This window comes from Chiloscyllium punctatum, chromosome 28 (assembly GCF_047496795.1).
Source record: "Chiloscyllium punctatum isolate Juve2018m chromosome 28, sChiPun1.3, whole genome shotgun sequence".
In the NCBI taxonomy this organism is placed as follows: Eukaryota; Metazoa; Chordata; class Chondrichthyes; order Orectolobiformes; family Hemiscylliidae; genus Chiloscyllium; species Chiloscyllium punctatum.
The window spans coordinates 9,816,475-9,839,436 of record NC_092766.1 but is presented as its reverse complement, the minus strand read 5'-3'; the positions used below and the strand labels follow the sequence as shown (position 1 = coordinate 9,839,436).

At 45.4% G+C, this 22,962-nt stretch overlaps 1 protein-coding gene across 1 annotated transcript in view; it reads left to right on the top strand.

The window, feature by feature from the left end:
* LOC140453890 (integrin alpha-10-like) overlaps positions 1–22,962 on the top strand; it is a 57,684-nt gene that overhangs the window by 11,274 nt on the left and 23,448 nt on the right. The window contains exon 2 of the mRNA XM_072548749.1: positions 3,408–3,519. Coding sequence (XP_072404850.1) covers positions 3,408–3,519 — 112 coding nt within the window. The remainder of the gene's footprint in view (positions 1–3,407; positions 3,520–22,962) is intronic.

Here is a 22,962-nt window from a genome sequence, read left to right as displayed (position 1 = left end):
CTGGCATGTGAGAAGCAGCAGTGAGGTAGTCCCACTAGTAAAGATGAGATCACTGTTTAATACTGGGACTATTGGCTCCTAACATGTAGCATTAATCCTCACTCATTTTTATTTTACGTTGGTAGAATGGCAGAAAACCTGGGCAGAAAAATGTAACAGTTTTTTTAGACATTGTTCCGTTTCTCCAACAGTTACTGACGTTTATTGGGGACTGTTCCATGTGCACTTGGGGCTTTTTGGTCCACTGATCTAAGAAAGGATAAACTGGCGTTGGAGGCAGTGCAGAGAAAGTTCACTGGCCTGATGCTGGATTTGGAGAACAGATTGAGTAGGGTGCACCTGTATCCATTGGAATTTCAAAGAATGGGAGGTACCTAATTGAAACCTACAAGATGCTTAGGGACTTTACAAGGTGGATGTGGGGTAGTTGTTTCCCCTTGTAGGAAAGGCTAAGATTAGAGGGCATAATCTCAGAGTAAGGAGTCACCTATTGAAGGCAGAGATGAGGAGGAATTTCTTTGCTCATGGGATAGTGAATCTGTGGAATTCTTCACTACAGAACGTTGTTGAGGCTGGGCCATCAAGTTTATATAAGGCTGAGATAAACAAATTCTTAATCTGCAAGGGAATACGGAGTTATGGGAAGTGGCAAGACAGTGGAATAGAAGACTATTATCCCAGCCATGATCTTATTGAATGATGGAGCATACTTAATGGGCTGCATGACCTCCTTCAACTCCCACATCTCATGGTCAGGTCCGAGTGACTTAACATTCCCCTGAGCTTACATGAGTCTTGTTGCGTTATCAACTGTATAAAATATCACAGCTTAATTCTGTTCTCATCTGGCATCCAGAAGCACATTCCAACACCGGTTGCATGATAAACATCAAGGATATCTCTGGATGATATTTTATTAATTTACATTGCCTTTCAACACTACAAAAGAAAAACCAAGTATGGCAATTTAAACTTGACCTGACTGCTAATACCTAACTTAGCAAGATTACAAGCAAAGCCCTAAGAAAGGATTTATCATAATGATTCCAGGGATGAGGAAAGATAAATTGGATGAGCTAAGCTGTTGCTGCTGAAAAGAGAGAAGATAGCAATGTTTAAATCATGAGGGGCTAAGAGGAAGTTGATGGGGAGGAATAGTTCTGTTTGGCTGGAAAGCCGAGAACCAGAGCAGTGATACAAGGTGATTGGCAGAAGACCCTGAAGCAATATGTATATGAACTTTGGTATGGAGTGAGTGGTTAGGATCTGGAATGCACTGCCAGAGATTGTGGTAGAAGCAAGGATTGTGGTTTGGAAAAGGAAATTGGATAAACACCTGGACAGATAACTTTTGCAGGGCTGTGGGGTAAAAGGCAAGGATGTGGAACTAGATAAATGACTCTTGATGAGAGCTAGGAGGGACTTGGCTGGCCAAATGGCCACCTCCTGCCATGGTTTCATATCCTTCAAGGAAAGTGTCTTATAACTCATCACTGAATTCCCTCTGCTCCTTCCCCAATCTGCATCATTTCATTCCAAGTCTTTGTTTGCTTGAAACCACATGAGGATTTAGTTTCCCTGCCTTAGTACTTACACAGGTACTTCATTTTGCAATACATCTACTTCACTGGTTTTGTTATTATACTGTCCGAGTCAAGGAGCTTCGATGCATTAACCTAAGCATTTTTCCCTTGTTGAGAACATTGGTTCTAACGTTCTTCCTCAAACCTCTAATAGCTGGTGCACTTCTTAGTAGCTGACTTACTGAGCTCTCTGCTGCTTATGGGATTGACCCTGAGAGAGCAGGAGGACCCATGTTTGAACCTTTCTCGATGTAGAATTTGCTGCCTTTACCAGTTCCAGGTGGATATTAGATGGGAATGAGGATAGGATTGACCCTCTGCCTGATGATTGCATTGAGAAACTGGAGGGTGGATTGAATTGAATTGAATTTATTGTCACGTGTACCAAAACACAATGAAAAGCATTGTCTTGCAAACAATACAGGCAGATCACATAGTTAAGTAGCATAGATAAGTAAATAATAGGTAAATAGCGGCAAAAACAAAAACACAGGTACACGGGATTGAGTCCTTCACAATGCTCAGCGTTAGTTAAAGGAGCCCGGATGTTCCCAATAGCCCCTGGTAAAGAAGTGAGAGGAAGTCTGTGCAGAGGCTACAATTGGAAAGACATTTGTAGAAATCAGGCACCGCTGTAATCTAAACATTTGTAGAAATCAGGTTGAGCTACAGTTCTCTCTTGGCCAGAGACTGGCTGCTGTCTCGAACATTACACTGCATGTGTCTTGAGAGAAGATAACTGGGAGGGAGGAATGGATGTGGAAGCAGGAACAAGTTCCTTTAAGAAATGTTCCCTGTAGTCAAAGATACTTCCACCTTATATTAGGAGCTCTGTATCTTCATCATGCTTGAAGGTGGTTTATTCATCCCTAAGGAGATCTGCTGCAGTAACGGACAACTCTTTCAAGAGAAACTTCCTGTAACTTAGCAAACCCCCTTTAACTTGCCAAGTTAATTGCTAACAATAAATTTCCTTTGACAAACAACAACTTCTGTTTAAAACATTCCCATTGCTGGAAATTAAATGAGGGAAAGGATAACTGAGCGCTCCCTATAGACATTTCTTCAGAGAGAGAGATGAGAACCGGTTCTGAACCATGCACTGGTTACATTTGGAAGTAATGGATGTTTCATACTTTCTGACGTTCTGCAAATCCAGTCCATTCCTGACATTGTCTCTGTGAGAACTTGCGGAAGGTGTAAGGCACTCAGTTGGATTCCAGATGGTTACTTGATGGCTCTAAATCCATAGCTGCCTCTTGCTATGTGGAGCAAAAAGGCAGATTTTTATTTATTCACACGCTGTCACATCTCAGCGTGTCCCATCATGCTCTAAGGCTTCATAGGTACTTCTGAAGTATATTCAATTGTGATGTAGATGATGTGACAGAGAAGTATGGTACAGCAATGTTCCCACAAACCACAGCATGCTAAAAGCACGGTTCATTTTGTAATCGTGTTTGAAGGGGAGCAGATTTCACCAGGGCACCTAGAAGAACTGACCTGTAATATTTAGATGTGTGGGAGAAACTATAATTTGACTAATTTTTTAATTGCTTTTTATTATGTCTTCTTTCATTTTTATTGGAGTATTCGGTTGAGTCCAAAATAAATTTCTGATCTCTTCTGTATATAACCCTGTGGTGTACTTCTCCGGGAATGTTGATGGGGACTAACTGGCGAGAGCTTTGCTTTTGGTTTAAAAGAGTAAAGTGAGCTTTAATCTCTATGTAACCTTACGCTGTACCTGATCTAGAAGTCATCGGTGGGCAGTCCGCAGGAATTTTTATTTTGTATCTAATCATCCATTATTTGTTCTACTAGGCCTTAGTGACTCATTCAACATTAATGTGAAGCAAGCCAGGATCTTCAAAGGACCAAAGAAGAGTCAGTTTGGGTATAAAGTTTTACAACATGAAGCAGAGGGTCAGAAATGGTAAGTTTGATGATCTGTTGGTTTTAAACCAATCTTTCAAACTATCTTTGAATTCTTTAAATACAAAGTCATTTTTATTTTTATCAAAGCATCTTACTCATATACTTAAAAATCTTACAAATGGGAACAAAACAGTTTTCTATATTGCAAATTTGGGAAGACAAACTGAATCAGTGTTTGACTATTCACTCAAACTGCTGACTACAAGTGGGTTCAATACTGGCCAAGGGCAAGATGACACTCTCTGTGGTCAGCATAGTGAGCTGACACTTGATACATGAAGAGTCACAATTTGGGAAAAGTACAAGGAAGTGTTCACAAAGGAGCAGTAAACCAGGAAAGGAGAAAGAATCTCTCTTTGTGAAACTAGCAGCTCAGGTGAGAAGATAAATCTGCATATGTCACCTGACTGTCAGGTGCAGACTCAAGATATTTAGTCATAGTCAGGGTTATAGAATCATACAGCACGGAAACAGACCCTACAGTTCAACAGTTTGTGCCGACCATCATCCCACACTAAACTAGTCCCACCCTACCTGCTCCTGGCCCATATCCCTCCAAACCTTTCCAATTCATGTACTTATCCAAGTGTCTTTTAAATGTTGTAACTACCCACGTCCCCCTACTTCCTCAGGAAGTTCATTCCACATACAAACCATCCTCTGTAAAAACTTTACCTTATGTCTCTTTTAAAATCTCTCTCCTCTCACCTTAAAAATATTCCCCCTAGTCTTGAAATCCCCATCCTAGGGAAAAGACAATTACCATTAACTCTAATTATACCTCTCATTTTTTATAAACTTCTATCAGGTCACCTCTCAGCCCAGCTTCCAATTAATGAAACTCTCCCCTCGGGTATGATGCAGTAAACACTGCTGGTCAAATCATACCCGGCTTCACTTATTACTATGATTTTAAGAATACCCCTGGTCATAAACCAAGGGGCCTATTTCTTCCTGCTCAATTCCTGTAATTGCCTGAAATCAGTACCTTTCCATTCCAGCTATCATCACTTGTCTGGACCTCAGTGACACCAATTCACTTAATTCACTGCTCAAAAATGATCTCTGGGTCTGGAAGTTGATCTATTACTGAGTAAGATTTCAGTAAGTGAGAAATGATGAAAGATTTAAGTCAGAGTGGCACCTGGGCACTTATAAAGGTGTCAGAGTGGCACCTGGACACTTATAAAGGTGTCAGAGTGGCACCTGGACACTTATAAAGGTGTCAGAGTGGCACCTGGACACTTATAAAGGTGTCAGAGTGGCACCTGGACACTTATAAAGGTTGGAACCCATTGAAGAAAACCATTTTCTCTGTCCCTTTCTCTTGCGGTGTGAAAGGTTGTTGCTTGTGCGGAGAGCAGTTACAAAAGGTGCTGATTACCTTTCAACACTTCATCCAGTTCCTATTCTGTTTGTGAGCACTCAGGCACTGACTGTCAGTGAGTTACTCTGTGTTTTTGGGTAAGGCTGGAGTCTGGGCAGCTCAATAACCTGATCCTGACCCCACCTCACATCCATACAGACAATGTTCCCCCAGCAGGGACTACTAGAGAAAAGATTGGATGAAAGGAACCTTGACTCTGTACCACTGAAACTGGTGTTGCTTGAGATTAGCTAACTTGGCACAGGTGAAGATAGAGCCTGGAATGTACTGGTTGGTATGGCAAGAGGGCAAGATAATCACTTGGAGGGGAGAGAGGCAAGTCAACCTATTAAAATTACCAGTGTTGTAGGTTGAAATGAGAAATGATAACCTGTACACAATAGAAATTGTGTAAGTTAAGGTTGTGTATGTAGGTGTTTAGTCTTAATCCCTCATGGGATGTGGGCATCGCTGGCTGGGTTAGCATTTATTATGCATCCCTAGTTGCCCTTGAGAAGGTGATGGTGGGTTGCCTTCTTGACCTCCTATAGGTGGATTCACAATGCTATGAGGGAGGTATAAAAACTCAGCAAATCTGACTGGAAAGGAACATTATTTAGTGTTGAACACCTAAATAGAGCCACTCCTGATGGCGTACACAGAGTAGTCCCAGCCTGAGACAAACAGTTCTGTAGACCTATGCCTGGGTCTGCTTTGGGATGTTTTCCTAATCAACCACTCAGAGATTACACGCCTCTGGAACAGGTGGGACTTGGACCTGGGCCTCCTAGCTCAGAGATAGAAATGCTACCACTGCACCACAAGAGGCCCCTGGATCTGCTTTATTTGATATGTTTTGTAATCAAACTGTTACATAGATGTTAGAACAGGTGGGACTTCAACTCAGGTCTCCTAGCTCAGAGATAGCAGCAATACCACTGCACCAGAAGATGGGTCTGTTTTATTGTATGTTCTAAACAACCTGCTCAGTGCTGTTATTACACATCCTCTGGTATAGGTGGGACTTGAAGCCAGGCCTCCTAATTCAAAGATAGTGACACTGCCACCAAGCCTTTTAAGGGTCTGCTTTATTTTTATATCTGGGAGCTTTATCATACATGACAGAATGATTTTTCTATCACCATGACTTTTGTTTTTAACTATTACCCGTCACCAACAGCAATTGCCTGTGCAGCCAATTCGAAGTTTACATGGCAGTCCATTATGGACAATGTGAACCATTAAAAGAAAGGGGTTGGGCGAAGGTTATGGATAGGTCTGCTTTATTATTTTTAAAATTAATCTGTTCATGACACACAACTGGGGCTGGTGGGACTTGACCCCATGTTCCACTTTAGTTTCTAATCAATCTGTCCAGAATTGGTGCTACACATCTCTGGAGCAGGTAGGATTATGAACCCAGACCTCCTGGTCTCAGGGCAGGGACAATATCACTGCAACACAGGAGCCTGGTCATCATTAGATCTTTTTTAATTATTGACTTCAAATGTTACCATGCAGCGCGGCAGAATTCAAACTTGGCACCCCAGAACATTATCTCTGGATTAATAGTCTCGTGATAACTTTGCTAAACCATCACCTCTCCCATGGGTCTGCTTTATTATTCCTTTATATCCTTTTTAATATTTATTTTCTCATCAACTTGTTCAGAGATGTAATTGCACATCTCTGCAGCAGGTGGGACTTGAACCCAGGCCCCCTGCCTCAGAGGTAGTGATAGTGTGACTACACCACTAGAGGCCTGTCTTGGCCTGCTTTATAAAGGACTCAGGTGGTGAGTTCCAGTTGGACAGGCCATTGCCTGTTACCTGAGAACTCATACTCAACAAGATGTGTTTATTTTTAAAAATTGCCTAGCTTATTTTTCTGATGAGAGATGTTATTGCATCCCTCTGAAGCAGGTGGGACTTGAACTCAGGTCTCTTGTTCCAGGGGTAGGGACACCACCACTGTGCCACAAAAGTCCACAAGGAGATTAATTAGTGCTTCCCCATGGCCCTCATTGAGGTTATCACAGGAAGATATTCCCGGAGTTTGACCTAATGACACTGAAGGAATGTCAATATACTTCCAATATACTTCAGGATGGCAAGCGACTTGGAGGGGAGCTTGCAGATGATGGTGTTCCCATATATATCTGATGCCCTTGACCTTATAAATGGCAGTGGTTTGGGGTTTGGAAGGTGCAGTCTCAGGAGCCCTAAGTGCATTCGTCCAGAAAAACGGGGAATATTCCATCACACTCCATACTCATACCTTGTAGATGGTGGACAGATTTTGGGGAGCCGGTGCTGCAGGATTCCTAACCTCTGACCTGCTTTATCAGCCACAGTATTTATATGGCGAGTGCAGTTCAGTTTCTGGTTAATGGTGTACACCAGGATGTTGATTGTGTGGGCTTCAATGATGGTGATGCCATGGAATGCCAAAGGGCAATGGTTACATTCTCTCTTGTTAGAGTTGGTTATTGCCTGGCATTTGTGTGACACAACAGTTATTTGTCACTTTTCAGCACTGAGTGAGCAATTCCTTGAGTGCATATGTGCCTGAGGGTTCCTCTGTGACTGGAGGACCCCACGGGGGGCAGGACTACAACATACATTTGATACATTTCCCTTCCTTGATAAATTTGCCTTTAATGTAATCATGCCCCTTGAAAGGGCTGTCACTTAGTTAATTTGTTTATTGGTTGCTGACATGGGTACAAAGAGACACTGGAGGTCTTAGAGTATAGTTGGTAGTGCCGTGTTTCTGAGCCAGAAGCTTTAGTTTCAACTCCCACTCCAGGACTTGTTTGCTGTGGAATGAGTGACACATTTCATGACAGAGTGAGACAGGCTGACAATCAGAACACAAAAAGGGGTGCTGACAATACTGAGGTGGTCTGCGCAGTGTTTGTGGAGAGATGAACTGATCATGTTTCAGGCAAAAGTGAGGACTGCAGATGCTCGAGATTAGAGCCAAGATTAGAGTGGTGCTGGAAAAGCACAGCAGGTCAGGCAGCGTCCGAGGAGCAGTAAAATCGACGTTCCGGGCAAAAGCAGGAATGAGGCAGGGAGCCTCCAGGGTGGAGGGATAAATGGGAAGGGAGTGGGGCTGGGGAAAGGTAGCATAGAGTACAATAGGTGGATGGAGGTGGGGGTAAAGGCAATAGGTCAAAGGGGAGGTGGAGCGGATAGGTGGGAAGGAAGGTTGGCAGGTAGGACAGGTCATGAGGATGGTGCTGAGCTGGAAGGTTTGAACTGGGGTAAGGTGGGGGAGGGGAGATGAGGAAACTGGTGAAGTCCCTGGGGTTGAAGTGTTCCGAGGCGGAAGATGAGACGTTCTTCCTCCAGGTGTTGGGTAGTGAGGGAGCAGCAGTGGAGGAGACCCAGGACCTGCATGTCCTCGACAGAATGGGAGGGGGAGTTGAAATGTTGGGGTTGATTGGTGTGGGTGTCCTGGAGATGTTCCCTAAAGCGCTCTGCGAGAAGGCGTCCGGTCTCCCCAATGTAGAGGAGACCACATCGGGAGCATCCTATCCCGTATTACCAATTCCTCCGCCTCCACTATATCTGCTCCCAGGAGGACTAGTTCCACCACAGAACACACCAAATGGTGTCCTTCTTTAAAGACCATAATTTCCCCATCCCACATGGTTGAAGATGCCTCCAACGCATCTCATCCATGTCCCGCACCTCCACCCTCAAACCCCACCCCTCCAACCGTAACAAGGACAGAAACCACACCCCCCACACCCCTCACCCCCCACCCCCAGTCCTCACCTTTCACCCTACCAACCTTCGCATAAATCGTATCATCTACAGACCACCTCCAAACAGACCCCACCACCAGGGATACATCTCTCTCCCCACCCCTTTCTGCTTTCTGCAAAGACCGTTCCCTCTGTGACTACCTGGTCAGGTCCACGCCCCCCATAACCCACCCTCCCATCCTGGCACCTTACCCTGCCACCGCAGGAATTGCAAAACCTGTGCCCACACCTCCTCCCTCACCTCCATCCAAGGCCCTAAAGGAGCCTTCCGCATCCATCAACGTTTCACATGCACATCCACCAATATCATTTAGATTAGATTAGATTAGATTACTTACAGTGTGGAAACAGGCCCTTCGGCCCAACAAGCCCACACCGCCCCGCCGAAGCGTAACCCACCCATACCCCTACATCTACATTTACCCCTTACCTAACACTATGGGCAATTTAGCATGGCCAATTCACCTGGCCTGCACATCTTTGGACTGTGGGAGGAAACCGGAGCACCCGGAGGAAACCCACGCAGACACGGGGAGAACGTGCAAACTCCACACAGTCAGTCGCCTGAGGCGGGAATTGAACCCAGGTCTCAGGCGCTGTGAGGCAGCAGTGCTAACCACTGTGCCACCGTGCCGCCCACCATCCTCATTTATTATATCCATTGCTCCCGATGTGGTCTCTTCTACGCTGAGGAGACTGAACGCCTTCTCGCAGAGCACTTCAGGGAACATCTCCAGGACACCCGCACCAATCAACCCCACTGCTCCATGGCCCAACATTTCAACTCCCCCTCCCACTTTGCCAAGGACATGCAGGTCCTGGGCCTCCTTCACGGCCGCTCCCTCACTACCCGTCGCCTGGAGGAAGAACACCTCATCTTCCGCCTCGGAACACTTCAACCCCAGGGCATCAATGTGGACTACACCAGTTTCCTCATTTCCCCTCCCCCCACCTTACCCCAGTTCCGACTTCCAGCTCAGCACCATCCTCATGACCTGTCCTACCTGCCAATCTTCCTTCCCACCTATCTGCTCCACCCTCCTCTCTGACTTATCACCTCCATTCACCTATTGTACTCTATGCTACCTTCTCCCCACCCCCACCCCCCCCCACCCCTTCCATTTATCTCTCCACCCCGGAGGCTCCCTGCTTTTGCCCGAAACGTTGATTTCCCTGCTCCTCGAATGCTGCCTGACTTGCTGTTTCAGGTCTGACCTTCTATTTAGTAGATCCCCTTTTTATTTGATAACGGTATGAGTAATTCTGTGACAGCGCAAGTGTAATAAATATTGAGTCAATTTCTTTCCACCAAACCACACGTCAACACAAAGGGAATTATTGAAAACATTCATACGTATTGGATTTGGTATGTCTTTTATATCTCAAATGTCTTCGTTCATGAGCTCTAACATATTTCTTTCATTAACCCACTTTGTTCGTTAATTGAAATCAGATTCCTGAACCTGATTTCTGGCTGCAATTCCTGTCAAGGAAACTGAGGATTCCATTCAAATCCAGTCAACAGAACAGTAAAGAACTTGCAGATGATCTTTCTCTGGCCCATTATAATTCAGTAGCGGGTCTGGCATGTGTGGCACTTACTGTAATATTGGTATTGTTGAACTGATTCACTGCAAAGTGAGCCGTATTTCATATTCCGAATATTTCTGCTCACTTGTCTCCTGTTCCTTTTGTGAGTGACTAAGTTTTTCCAGGCTCACTGGCCAGTCTTTATTTTGACAGCCAAAGGTCAGGGGCAGAGTTGGATAGGTGAAGGGGGAGGGCTGATCCTGTGACCACTGGATGGAGATTAGAACTGGCACCCAGGAGCCCAATTGGAGAGCCCTGGTGGGAACCCCTCCTTATTGGAGAGATTGAGGACCACATGAAGGCCAAGAGAAGATGAGAGTGTAGGATTGATGAGGAATTTTAAATGAGGTTCTGATAAACTATCTGCTCCTGATCATATCTAATGTATGACTGAGTGTGTCAGTCCACCAGATGAGGAAGGATTGGGTTTGATTCAATGACACAACATGTGATGGATGACATCAAAACCTTTTATTTATATAGCACCTATAATGGAATGCAACTTTCCAAGATGCTTCACATGGATTTGGTAGCAAAGCACTAGATTAGATTACTTACAGTGTGGAAACAGGCCCTTCGGCCCAACAAGTCCATACCGCCCCGCCAAAGCACAACCCACCCAAACCCCTACATTTACCCTTTACCTAACACTACGGGCAATTGAGCATGGCCAATTCACCTGACCTGCACATCTTTGGACTGTGGGAGGAAACCGGAGTACCCGGAGGAAACCCACACAGACACGGGGAGAACGTGCAAACTCCACACAGGCAGTCGCCTGAGGCGGGAATTGAACCCGGATCTCTGGCGCTGTGAGGCAGCAGTGCTAACCACTGTGCCACCATGCCACCCACTAATACAACTAATCAAAGGTTTAGGCAAAGGGGAAGGTTTTTAGGAGCATCTTAAAGGAGGACTCAGAGGCAGGGATGTTTAGGAGGGAATTCAACAGTGAATCAATTAAAGTCAGGCATTCTAACAAGGTCTCACACAAAAAAATGCAGACATCTGAGAGGCTTATATGACTGGAGACTATTACAGAGCCATGGAGGGGTGAGACCAAGGAAGCATTTGGCAGCAAAGATGGGAGCCCTAAACCAAAGATACTGCATGACCGTTAGGTGAAATGAACTTGGTGCATCAGCAGATTTTCAGGTGATCCACACATTTCTGAAGGGTATAATGTAGGGGGAGGAACTGAGGCACAGATGGAGATGGGAAGTAGATGTACAGGACCTTGGAGATGGCACTTGAAGCATCTTGGAGTCACATGTGACACAGTACGTGAGGAATTTGGCTCAGCCTGCTATAATTCCTGGGAGGAAACGGGGAACCAGAGAATGGAGTTTGTAGCAGGGCCTGAATACAATGGCTTTGTTCTTACTCATACTGCTTTGGATGAACGACCTGCTCAACCTACACTGGATGTTAGATGGGCAGCCTGTCAATTCAGAGACAAGGGCATTGGTGTGAGGTAGAACCAAATGTTATTAGCAGACATTTAAGGACGAACCTTACAGTATTTTGGCTAAGTGTCAGTTCAATCCTGTTTTGGGAAAGGGTTTTCCCTGTGAGACCTAACACGATCTATCACTGTATCTTACTGAACTCGCCTCATTAACTACCCACCCTATCCCAAGACACCCCTCTTAACCAATTCTAGCCCCTTTTTACCATTCATTACACCTAGAAAAACTAGCTATTGCTGGAGTATCATGGAATGAACTGGCAATCCTGGGAGCAGCAGCATCTTTAAAAGGTTGTTATACACCCAGACAAGCAGGTTTATACTGGAGCAGCCATGCAATGTTCCCAATGATTGCTGTTCTTGTAGTCGAGAAGAGAAAGTTGATGACCTACTTTGTGGGCATGGTCTTGGTGGACAGAGTGGTGCAGAAGCAGATGTCCACTATCTCCAAGACCATGCCAACCTGATCTGAGGCTGCTATAGTCTCAGCCATCAGGAGGGATGCACACCAATGGAGGAAGAAGGATCGATGACCTCCTCCACTCCATCAGCATTAGTGCCACCAACTTCTCTCTGATACCTCACACTGACTTCACCTCTGTTACTCCACCCACTCATCACCAAGTCTCATGCCCTACTATTCTCCCTATTGCCCGCTCATCTTCCCTCACTTGCTGTCCTCTCCACCAATCCCCAACACCAATAACTTTGCCCTATAAGCTACTTCCTCAGTGGCTAACTGTGAGACCACTCCACCAAAACCAAAAATAACAGCTGTGCAACCCAATTCCATTTCCCTTGGAAGCAAGTGCCCCAACTGCCTTCTTACTTACCCAGTCAACCTATCCTGACATCTTCAGAGATAAGCCCCCCAAGATCCCTGCATCCTTCCGAGCTTCCTAGTGACCTGCCATTCATTGAGTACTCCCTTGTCTTGTTGTTCTTCCAAAGTGCATCACTCACACATTTCAGGGTTAAAGGCCATCTGCCACTGATCCTGACTTTGAACACTTAAGCTGACAGTGTCCAAACCCTAGACTGGTGCTGGAGACTGCCCTTAACTTGCTGTGATTGGGCCTCCTGACTGAAGGCCATCTCCCTTGACTGAGGACTAGTGACAACCATGAAGGGCTCCCCGACTTTGTGTCTGCGCCAATTGGAAAGGCAAGGGAAAAGCAATAGGAGCTTCATATCTCTGTCTGAGGGGCAACAGTACAAAAAGAGAAGGTAGGGTAGGGATGTTGTGAACATCTGTTTAGGCTTAAAATGAATGCGCGCCAAAAGGATCGGCAAACAGGTTGGAGATCTAGCCCACTGCAGTCCCACAGAGTACACAGTGTTTTAAATCTTTCTCCTCTTACCTTAAAAATACGCCCCCTGTCTTGAAATGCCCCACCCAAGGGAAAAGACTCCTGCCCATTCACCTTATCCATGCCCCTCATGATTTTATGGACTTCTATAAGGTCACCCCTCAAAATAGCCCTAGCCTCCCCCTATAACTCAAACCCTCCACTCTTGGCAGTATCCTGGTAAATCTTTTCTGAACCCTGTCCAGCTTAATAATATTCCTTCTATAACTGGGCACAGTACTTCAGAAGAGTCTTCACCAATGTTCTGTCCAACCTCAACATAATGTCCCAACTCATATACTAGTCATAGCCATGACAATAGATGCAGTTCTCCAAAACTGGACCAAGATGGATGCTGGTGTTGTCAACCATTTCAAAGGTGCATGCAGGTTAAGAAAGATAACAATAACTATGAAATGAGCTAATTTGGGTCAGTTATGTCTCTGGATCATTTTGAGGAGGAAAAAAGAATGGGGAAAATATTTTTAACTCCAAAAATGAGTCATTCTCAATGTCTGATTCTACAAAAAAAAACAGGAAAAGTTGAATTTGATTTCCAGGTCTGAAATTTTCTTTTTGTCTCTTCAATTAGAGAATAGAGTGGCTCTCTGCTTGCTCAGTGCCAGTTTCTCATCTGTTTCTCTCATTACTTGGCTGATTTGAAACTGTTCAAAAGGAGAGAGTATTGGACAGAGTTGCTCTGACTTGGCTGAACTGTTGCAGTCTGAAAGCAGTGCTATCTGCTGATATCATTTCCTTCACTGATCAAATTCTTCTTGAACAGAGTCCCAGAATTATTGGCTGCAGTATACCTACACTGACTCATGTCAGTCCCCATCCCATATTTCTCAGATGAAGAACTTTCACATGTGTGCCACTGCCCCCGATTGGTTTTCTGTGACTCTCTCTCTCAACAACCACCCCCACCCCCCTTCAGAGGGGCTGAGACTCATTGGAATATGTTCCTCAGGTATCAGACAACAGTCCAGTATCTCACTTACATAGACATTCTTCATGCAATTGCAAGGAGGTGTGTGTGTGCGTGTGTGTGTGTGTGTGTGTGTCTGTGTGCGTGTGCGTGTTTCTGTGTGTCTGTGTGTGCTTGTATCTGTGTGTCTGTGTGTGTGCGTGTGTTTCTGTGTGTCTATGTGTGTGTGCATGTGTGTGTGTGTTTCTGTGTGTGTGTTTGTGTGTGTGTGTGTGTGTTTCTGTGTAACTGTGTGTATGCATGTGTGTGTGTGTCTGTGTGTGTGTATGTGTGCGTGTTTCTGTGTGTCTGTGTGTGTGCGTGTGTGTGTGTGTGTGTGTCTTTGCGTGTGTGTGTTTCTGTGTGTATGTGCATGTGTGTGTCTCTGTATGTGTGCGTGTGTGTGTGTTTGTATTTCTGTGTGTGTGCGTCTGTGTGTGTGTATTTGCATGTGTGTGTCTCTGTGTGTGTGCGTGTGTGTGTGTGTTTGTGTTTCTGTGTGTGCGTCTGTGTGTGTGAGGGTGTGTGTGTGTCTGTGTGTGTGCGTCTGGGTGTGCATGTGTGTGTGTGTGTCTGTGTATGTGTGTGTCTGTGTGTGTGTCTGTGTGTGTGTGTGTCTGTGTGTGTGTGTGTGCATGTCTGTGTGTGCGTGTGTGTGTGTGTGTGTGTGTGTGTGTCTGTGTGTGTTTCTGCGTGTGTGCATGTGTGTGTGTGTTAGTTTGCACATGTGTGTTTTCTCTCTGGCCATCAGGCATATACACCATAGAATCACAGAACTGCTTCAGTGAAAGAGGAGGCCATTCAGCCCATTGTTTCTGAAATAACTCCATAAAGGCCGGTGTCCCCTCACCAAATCACCCTTGATGTGGAGAGTCCTTAACACTGACCTGGCTCTCTCAGAGACAGCTCTCAGAGTGAACAGGATGTCTGGTATCCCTTTTTTAAAAATCTGACAGCGGACCAGGTTAACAGCCCCAGTCAGGGAACTGAGATTCTGAGGTCCAGTTTCCAGCAGAGTGAATGAATAGTATTTGTGATCAGGAATCTGGGCTTTTCCACACACACATAGACATGCACAGACACACACAGACACAGACATGCACAGACACACATACACACACACACACACACACACACACACACAGACATGCACAGACACACAAACACACACACACACACACGCACACACAGACATGCACAGACACACACACATGCACGCACACAGACATGCACAGACACACATACACATACACACACGCGCACACTGACGTGCACAGACACACACAGACACAGACATGCACAGACACACATACACACAGACATGCACAGACACACAAACACACACACGCACACACAGACATGCACAGACATACACACACGCACACACACATACATGCACAGACACACATACACATACACACACGCACACACAGACATGCACAGACACACATACACATACACACATGCGCACACAGACATGCACAGACACACATACACACACACACAGACATGCACAGACACACATACACATACACACACGCACACACAGACATGCACAGACACGCACACACACAGACATGCACACACAAACACACACACACTAACACATGCACACACAGACATGCACAGGCACACATACACACACACCGACATTCACAGACACATATACACTCACACATGCACACACAGACATGCACAGACACACATACGCACACACACAGACATGCACAGACACGCATACACACACAGACATGCACACACATACACACACACATGCACACACACAGACATGCACACACAAACACACACACTGACACATGCACACACAGACATGCACAGACACACATAAACACACACACAGACATGCACAGACACACATACACACACACACAGAAATGTGCAGACACACATACACTCACACATGCACACACAGACATGCACAGACACACATACACACACACACAGACATGCACAGACACACATACACATACACACACACAGAAATGCGCAGACACACATACACTCACACATGCACACACAGACATGCACAGACATGCACAGACACACATACACACACACATGCACACACAGACACACACGCACACACACAGACATGCACAGACACACACACAGACATGCACAGACACACATACAGACACACATGCATACGCACAGACAGGCATGTACAGACACACATACATACACAGACACACACACAGACTTGCACATACACACAGACATACATATACACACACAGACACACATACACACACACACATAGACATGCACAGACACACATGCATACGCACACACAGACATGTACAGACACACAGACATACACAGACACACACACAGACTTGCACATACACACACAGACATACATATACACACACAGACACACATACACACACACATAGACATGCACAGACACACATACACACATGCACACAGACACATACATACACACAGACATGCACAGACACACTTACACACACACAGACATGCACAGACACACACACACAGATATGCACACACAGACACAAATACATACACACAGAGACATGCACAGACACACATACACACACACACAGACACATACGCACCTACCACCCCTTAATTTAAAGCTATGTTCCCTCATAATAGCTGACTCCATACGTGGAAAAAGGTTCTCATGGTCAACCCTATCTAAACCCCTAATCATCTTGTACACCTCTATCAAGTCACCCCTAAACTTTCTTTTCTCCAATGAAAACAGCCCCCAGTGCCTCAGCCTTTCCTCAAACGATCTTCCTACCATACCAGGCAACATCCTGGTAAACCTCCTCTGCACCCGTTCCAGTGCCTCCACATCCTTCCTATAGTATGGCGACAAACTGCACACAATACTCCAGATGCGGCCACAACAGAGTCTTATACAACTGCAACATGACCTCAGGACTCCGGAACTCAATTCCTCTACCAATAAAAGCCAGTACGCCATATGCCTTCTTCACAGCACTATTTACCTGGGTGGCAACTTTCAGAGATCTGTGTACATAGACACCAAGATCCCTCTGCTCATCCACACTACCAAGTATCCGACCATTAGCCAATACCCCATCTTCTTGTTACTCTTAGCAAAGTGAATCACTTCACACTTACCTACATTGAACTCCATTTGCCACCTTTCTGCCCAGCTCTGCAGCTTATCTATATCCCGCTGTAACCTGCCACATCCTTCCTCACTGTCAACAACTCCACCGACTTTCGTATCATCCGCAAACTTGCTCACCCAACCTTCTAGCCCCTCCTCCAGGTCATTTATAAAAATGACAAACAGCAATGGTCCCAGAACAGATCCTTGTGGAACACCGCTAGTAACTGCACTCCAAGATGAACCTTTACCATCAACTACTACCCTCTGTCTTCTTCCAGCCAGCCAATTCCTAATCCAAACCTCCAACGCACCCTCAATGCCATACCTCCGTATTTTTTGCAGTAGCCTACCATGGGGAACCTTATCAAACGCCTTACTAAAATCCATATGCACCACATCTACTGCTTTACCCTCGTCCACCTCCTTAGTCACCTTCTCAAAGAATTCAATAAGGTTTGTGAGGCATGACCTGCCCTTCACAAAACCATGCTGACTATCCTTGATCACATTATCCTATCCAGATGTTCATAAATCCTATCCCTTACAATTCTCTCCAAGACTTTGCCCACAACAGAAGTGAGACTCACCGGCCTATAGTTACTAGGGTTATCCCTAATCCCCTTCTTGAACAAGGGAACCACATTTGGTATCCTCCAGTCTTCTGGCACTATTCCTGTAAACAATGAGGACATAAAAATCAAGGCCAATGGCTCTGCAATCTCCTCCCTAGCTTCCCAGAGAATCCTAGGATAAATGCCATCAGGCCCAGGGGACTTATCTATTTTCACCCTTTCCAGAATTTCCAACACTTCTTCCCTACATACCTCAAAGCCGTCCATTCTAATTAATTGTGACTCAATATTCACATCAGCAACAATGTCCTGTTCCTGAGTGAATACTGACGAAAAGTATTCATTCAGTATCTCCCCAATCTCTTCAGCCTCCACACGCAACTTCCCACTACTATCCTTGACTGGACCTATTCCTACCCTAGTCATCCTTTTATTCCTGACATACCTATAGAAAGCCTTAGGATTTTCCCTAATCCTACCAACTAAGGACTTCTCATGTCCCCTTCTCGCTGCTCTTAGCTCTCTCTTCAGATCCTTCCTGGCTACCTTATAACTCTCAATCGCCCCAATTGAACCTTCATGCCACATCTTTACATAGGCCACCCTCTTCCCTTTAACAAGGGATTCCAATTCCTTATTAAACCACGGCTCCCTCACACGACCCTTTCCTCCCTGCCTGACAGGTACATACTTATCAAGGACACTCAATAGTTGCTCCTTGAACAAGCTCCACATATCGATTGCGCCCTTCCCTTGAAGCCTACTTTTCTAATCCATGCATCCTAAGTCATGCCTCACCGTATCATAATTTCCCTGCCCCCAGCTATAACTCTTGCCCTGCAGTGCACACGTATCCCTCTCCATCACTAGAGTAAAAGTCACCAAATTGTGGTCATTGTCCCCAAAGTGCTCACCTATACATATACATACACGCACAGACATGCACAGACACACATGCACACACAGACACACATACATACGCACACAGACATGCACAGACACATGCACACAGACATGCACAGACACACATACAAACACACGTGCACACACAGACACACATGCGCACACACGCACACACACAGACATGCACAGACACACATACACACACACAGACATGCACAGACACACATACACACACACACACAGACACACATACATACACACAGACATGCACATACACACAGACATTCACAGACACACATACACACACACAGACATGCACAGACACACATACACACAGACACACATATGCACACGCAGACATGCACAGACACACATACGCACACACAGACACACATACACACACAGGCACACATGCATACACACACAGACATGCACAGACACATACATACACATGCACACACAGACACACATACATACACACACAGACATGCACAGACACACATACACACACAGACATGCACACACAGACACACATACATACACACAGACATGCACAGACACACATACACACGCACAGACACACATACACACACAGAGACACATACACACAGACACGCACACAGACACACATATATACACACACACAGACATGCACAGACACACATACACACACACAGTTGCACACAGACACACATACACACACAGACATGTGCAGACACATACACATGCACACACAGACACACGTACACACACACATATATGCACACACACACACAGACATGCACAGACACACATACACAGACATACACACAGAGACACACACACAGACATGCACACACAGAGACACACACACACAGACATGCACACACACACACGCGCACACACACACACAGCGAGCATATCCAACAGTAACATCACCTGACAACACAAACTGACCATAGAAACTGGGATCCTGGTGCTTTGTATAAAAGCTGTTTATTTGATTTTTAAAATAATTCTTTAATTCATTCTCGGGATGAAGATGTCACTGACTAGGCAGTATTTATTGCCCAGAGGACATTTAAGAGTCAATCACATTGCTGTGGGTCTGGAGTCACACGTAGGCCAGGCCAGGTAAGTATGGTAGTTTCCTTCCTTAAAGGGCATTTGTGAACTAGACAGGTTTTTACTGATAATCTATATATACAAAACCTTGCAGGACAGACTCTGTGTGCAACGTCCTGTCTGCAACAGTAGCAGACTCACCAACTTTAAAGGCATTTAAATGGTCATTGGATAGACGTATGGATGAAAATGGAATAGTGTGGGATAGATGGGCTTCAGATTGGATCCACAGGGCAGTGCAACATCAAGGGCCGAAGGGCCTGCACTGCGCTATAACGTTTTATAATCAACAATTACACTCTTAACTTCAGATTTATTTTTTATTTAATTCAGGTCCTACCACAGCAGGATTCAACCCTGGGTCTCCAGAACATTTCTTGGATTAACAGTTCAGAGATAATGCCACTAAGCCATTCCCTCTCCAATCATTCCTTTAAATTTACCAAAGCAATTTCCTGCAGATGTTAGAATTCTGAAATTAGAATAGAAAATACTAGCACACTTTATCTGAGGACAGAGAATCAGGGTTAATGTTTCAGGTCGTTAATCTTTAGTTTACACGTTTTACTATTCATGTATTCCACCTTCCCCCAACCTCCCAACTCCTCCCAGCTATTTCAGTTTAAAGCTGTACGTGCAGCTCTGGTTATTTAATCCATTAGGATACCAGTCCCATTGTAAGTTAACTCTATCTCCAGGGGCCTGTTCCTAATGATTGGAACTCCTGCCTCCCTTACCACTCCTAGAGACATTCACATCTCTCACTTGGCTTGTATGGTGACACAGAAATTACTACCTTTCAGGTTTTGCATTTTAATTTGCCCCTTAAATTCTCTCAGCGGAACTTCTTTCTTCATTGTACCTACGTTGTTAGCACCACCTGGCTCCTCCTCTCCCCAATCCCAGTTCTGCAGCCACAGGGAGATGTCCTTAACCCCTGAGCAGACAACACCATCTTCAGAACTCCTGGCCACAGCTGTGTAGAACTGTGGTATATCAGTATATAGTGTCACCTATCAGAAAAATGTTCTGCTCTCTCCCAACGCCTTCACAACCTCCTAGTCCCTGACCTCTGTACTGCAGTTTGCTGATCTACTATGTAATCTTTGCCATTCTGCATGAAGTACTGACTAGGACCTTGTACCTGTTAAATAAGGGAGTGGCTGAGGCTCCTCCAGACTGAGCTGGGGTCCCCTTACTTGCCTTCATTATTGTGTCCAGGTTTCAGACATTAACAATATGAATAGAGTATTCTGATAGCCCACAAAGAACACTGATAGTCTGTGTTTATAGGAACACTTTATAAATAAGCTTTCTAAATAGTCCAGGTCACTCTTACTGATGTGGCAATGTTGTTGATTCGCTGCCTGAACTGGAATAGTATAAATTTATCTCAGATCACCTGGGCCAGCCTTGGCTGGATGGGGTGTGGATGGGAGCAGGGTGGAGGTGACTAAGTCACCTTCTCAGGAATTACAAAGCAGCAATCCCTGTTGGGATGTATGCATATGAACCATGGGTGAGAGTACGGTTCAATTCACAGGAAGCTGCTTACACCTTGGTGAGACCAAACTCCAAGCAGCTGAACTCCAGCAAGAATGAGGAATTCCAGACAGCTCTGGGCATGTGCACAGCAGAGACATCATTCCCTTCCCAGTCCATGCTGGTGTTTATATCTTCCACCCTTCTGCATCTGGAATAGAATCATGGAGTCATATAGAATGGAAAAAGGCCCTTTGGCCCAACTTGTCTGTGCTGACCAGGTTTCCTCAACTTACCTACTTCCTGTACCTTTCACCTTTTGTTCTTATCTAGCTTTCCTTTAAGTGCATCTTGACTGTCCACATCAGTGAGCCTTTGGAATGGTGATTCCCACATTCTCCCCATTCTCCAGGTGAAGGTGTTATTGCTGAATTCTCACTGGGTTTATTACAGATTAACATCAGGAATGACTGATGAAGGGCTTTTGCCCGAAACGTCGATTCTCCTGCTCCTCGGATGCTGCCTGACCTGCTGTGCTTTTCCAGCACCACTCTCTCGACTCTGATCTCCAGCATCTGCAGTCCTCACTTTCTCCAAATTCTATTGCACCCTCCCCACCTCCTCAATGTACCCGGCCCTCTATCTATCTTTGTATTGTCTGCAAAGTTAGCGAGAATGTTCTCAGTTCCTTCATCTAGACCCCCACACACTTAGTTCTCATTTCACATGAGATGCTATGGACTTACATTGAGGAATGAGGAATGGTCACAAGGAAACTCTGAGAGAGGGACAGAAAGAGACAGAGACAGATAGGAGAGATAACCGTTGATCTTTTTAATTCATCTGCATCCGATCATGTGAGGCATTGAGTTCACTTCACTTCTGTATTTGTTCAGCTGAGGTTTAAATAACTGAATATAAGGTCAGGGTGCCACAGTGGGTCAGTGGTTAGCACGGCCGTCTCCCAGCGGGTTCAGGTTCGATTCCACCCGCGGGCGAATGTTGGTATGGAGTTTGTACATTCTCCCCTGCATCTACATGGGTTTCCTCCCACAGTCCAAAGATGTGCAGGTTAGGGTGGATTGGCCATGCTAAATTGCCCCATAGTGTCCAGGGATGTGCAGGATAGGAAATACAGGGATAGGGTAAGGATGTGGGTCTGGGTGGGATGCTATTCTGAGGATCGCCATGGGCTGATTAGCCACACTGTAGGGATTCTCAGAGTCTCATCACAAACAGAAAAGGGAGGAATAAAATTAAATTGAGACTCACCTCCCTCCGAAGCCTTACTTGGAAATTAAATCACACCTTCTGATGACCAAGAGGTAACACAAACCACCTGTGAAAGGCCCACAGCCAAAATGAGAGAGTTGCAAAAACATAGGCAGCAACCCTGAGTTCAAAAAGCAGTTACCAGGTCACCACCCTGCAATTTGGATTTACCACCAGAACTTGGCATCAAATCACTTTTCATAAAGTACATTCAATTTTCAGTAATTTTTTGTTGTTTACTGGTAGTCAGCAAACATGCTGCTACCACCATTACGAGATGCTCACTTTATTCCTCCCTCATTAATAAATCTCAGGTCCCCCTCCCTCTCCTGAAGGGGATGACACTCACTGGGGTACGGGGTCCCCCTCTCTCTCCTGAAGGGGCTGACTCTCACTGGGGTACGGGGTCCCCCTCTCTCTCCTGAAGGGGCTGACTCTCTCTGGGGTACGGGGTCCA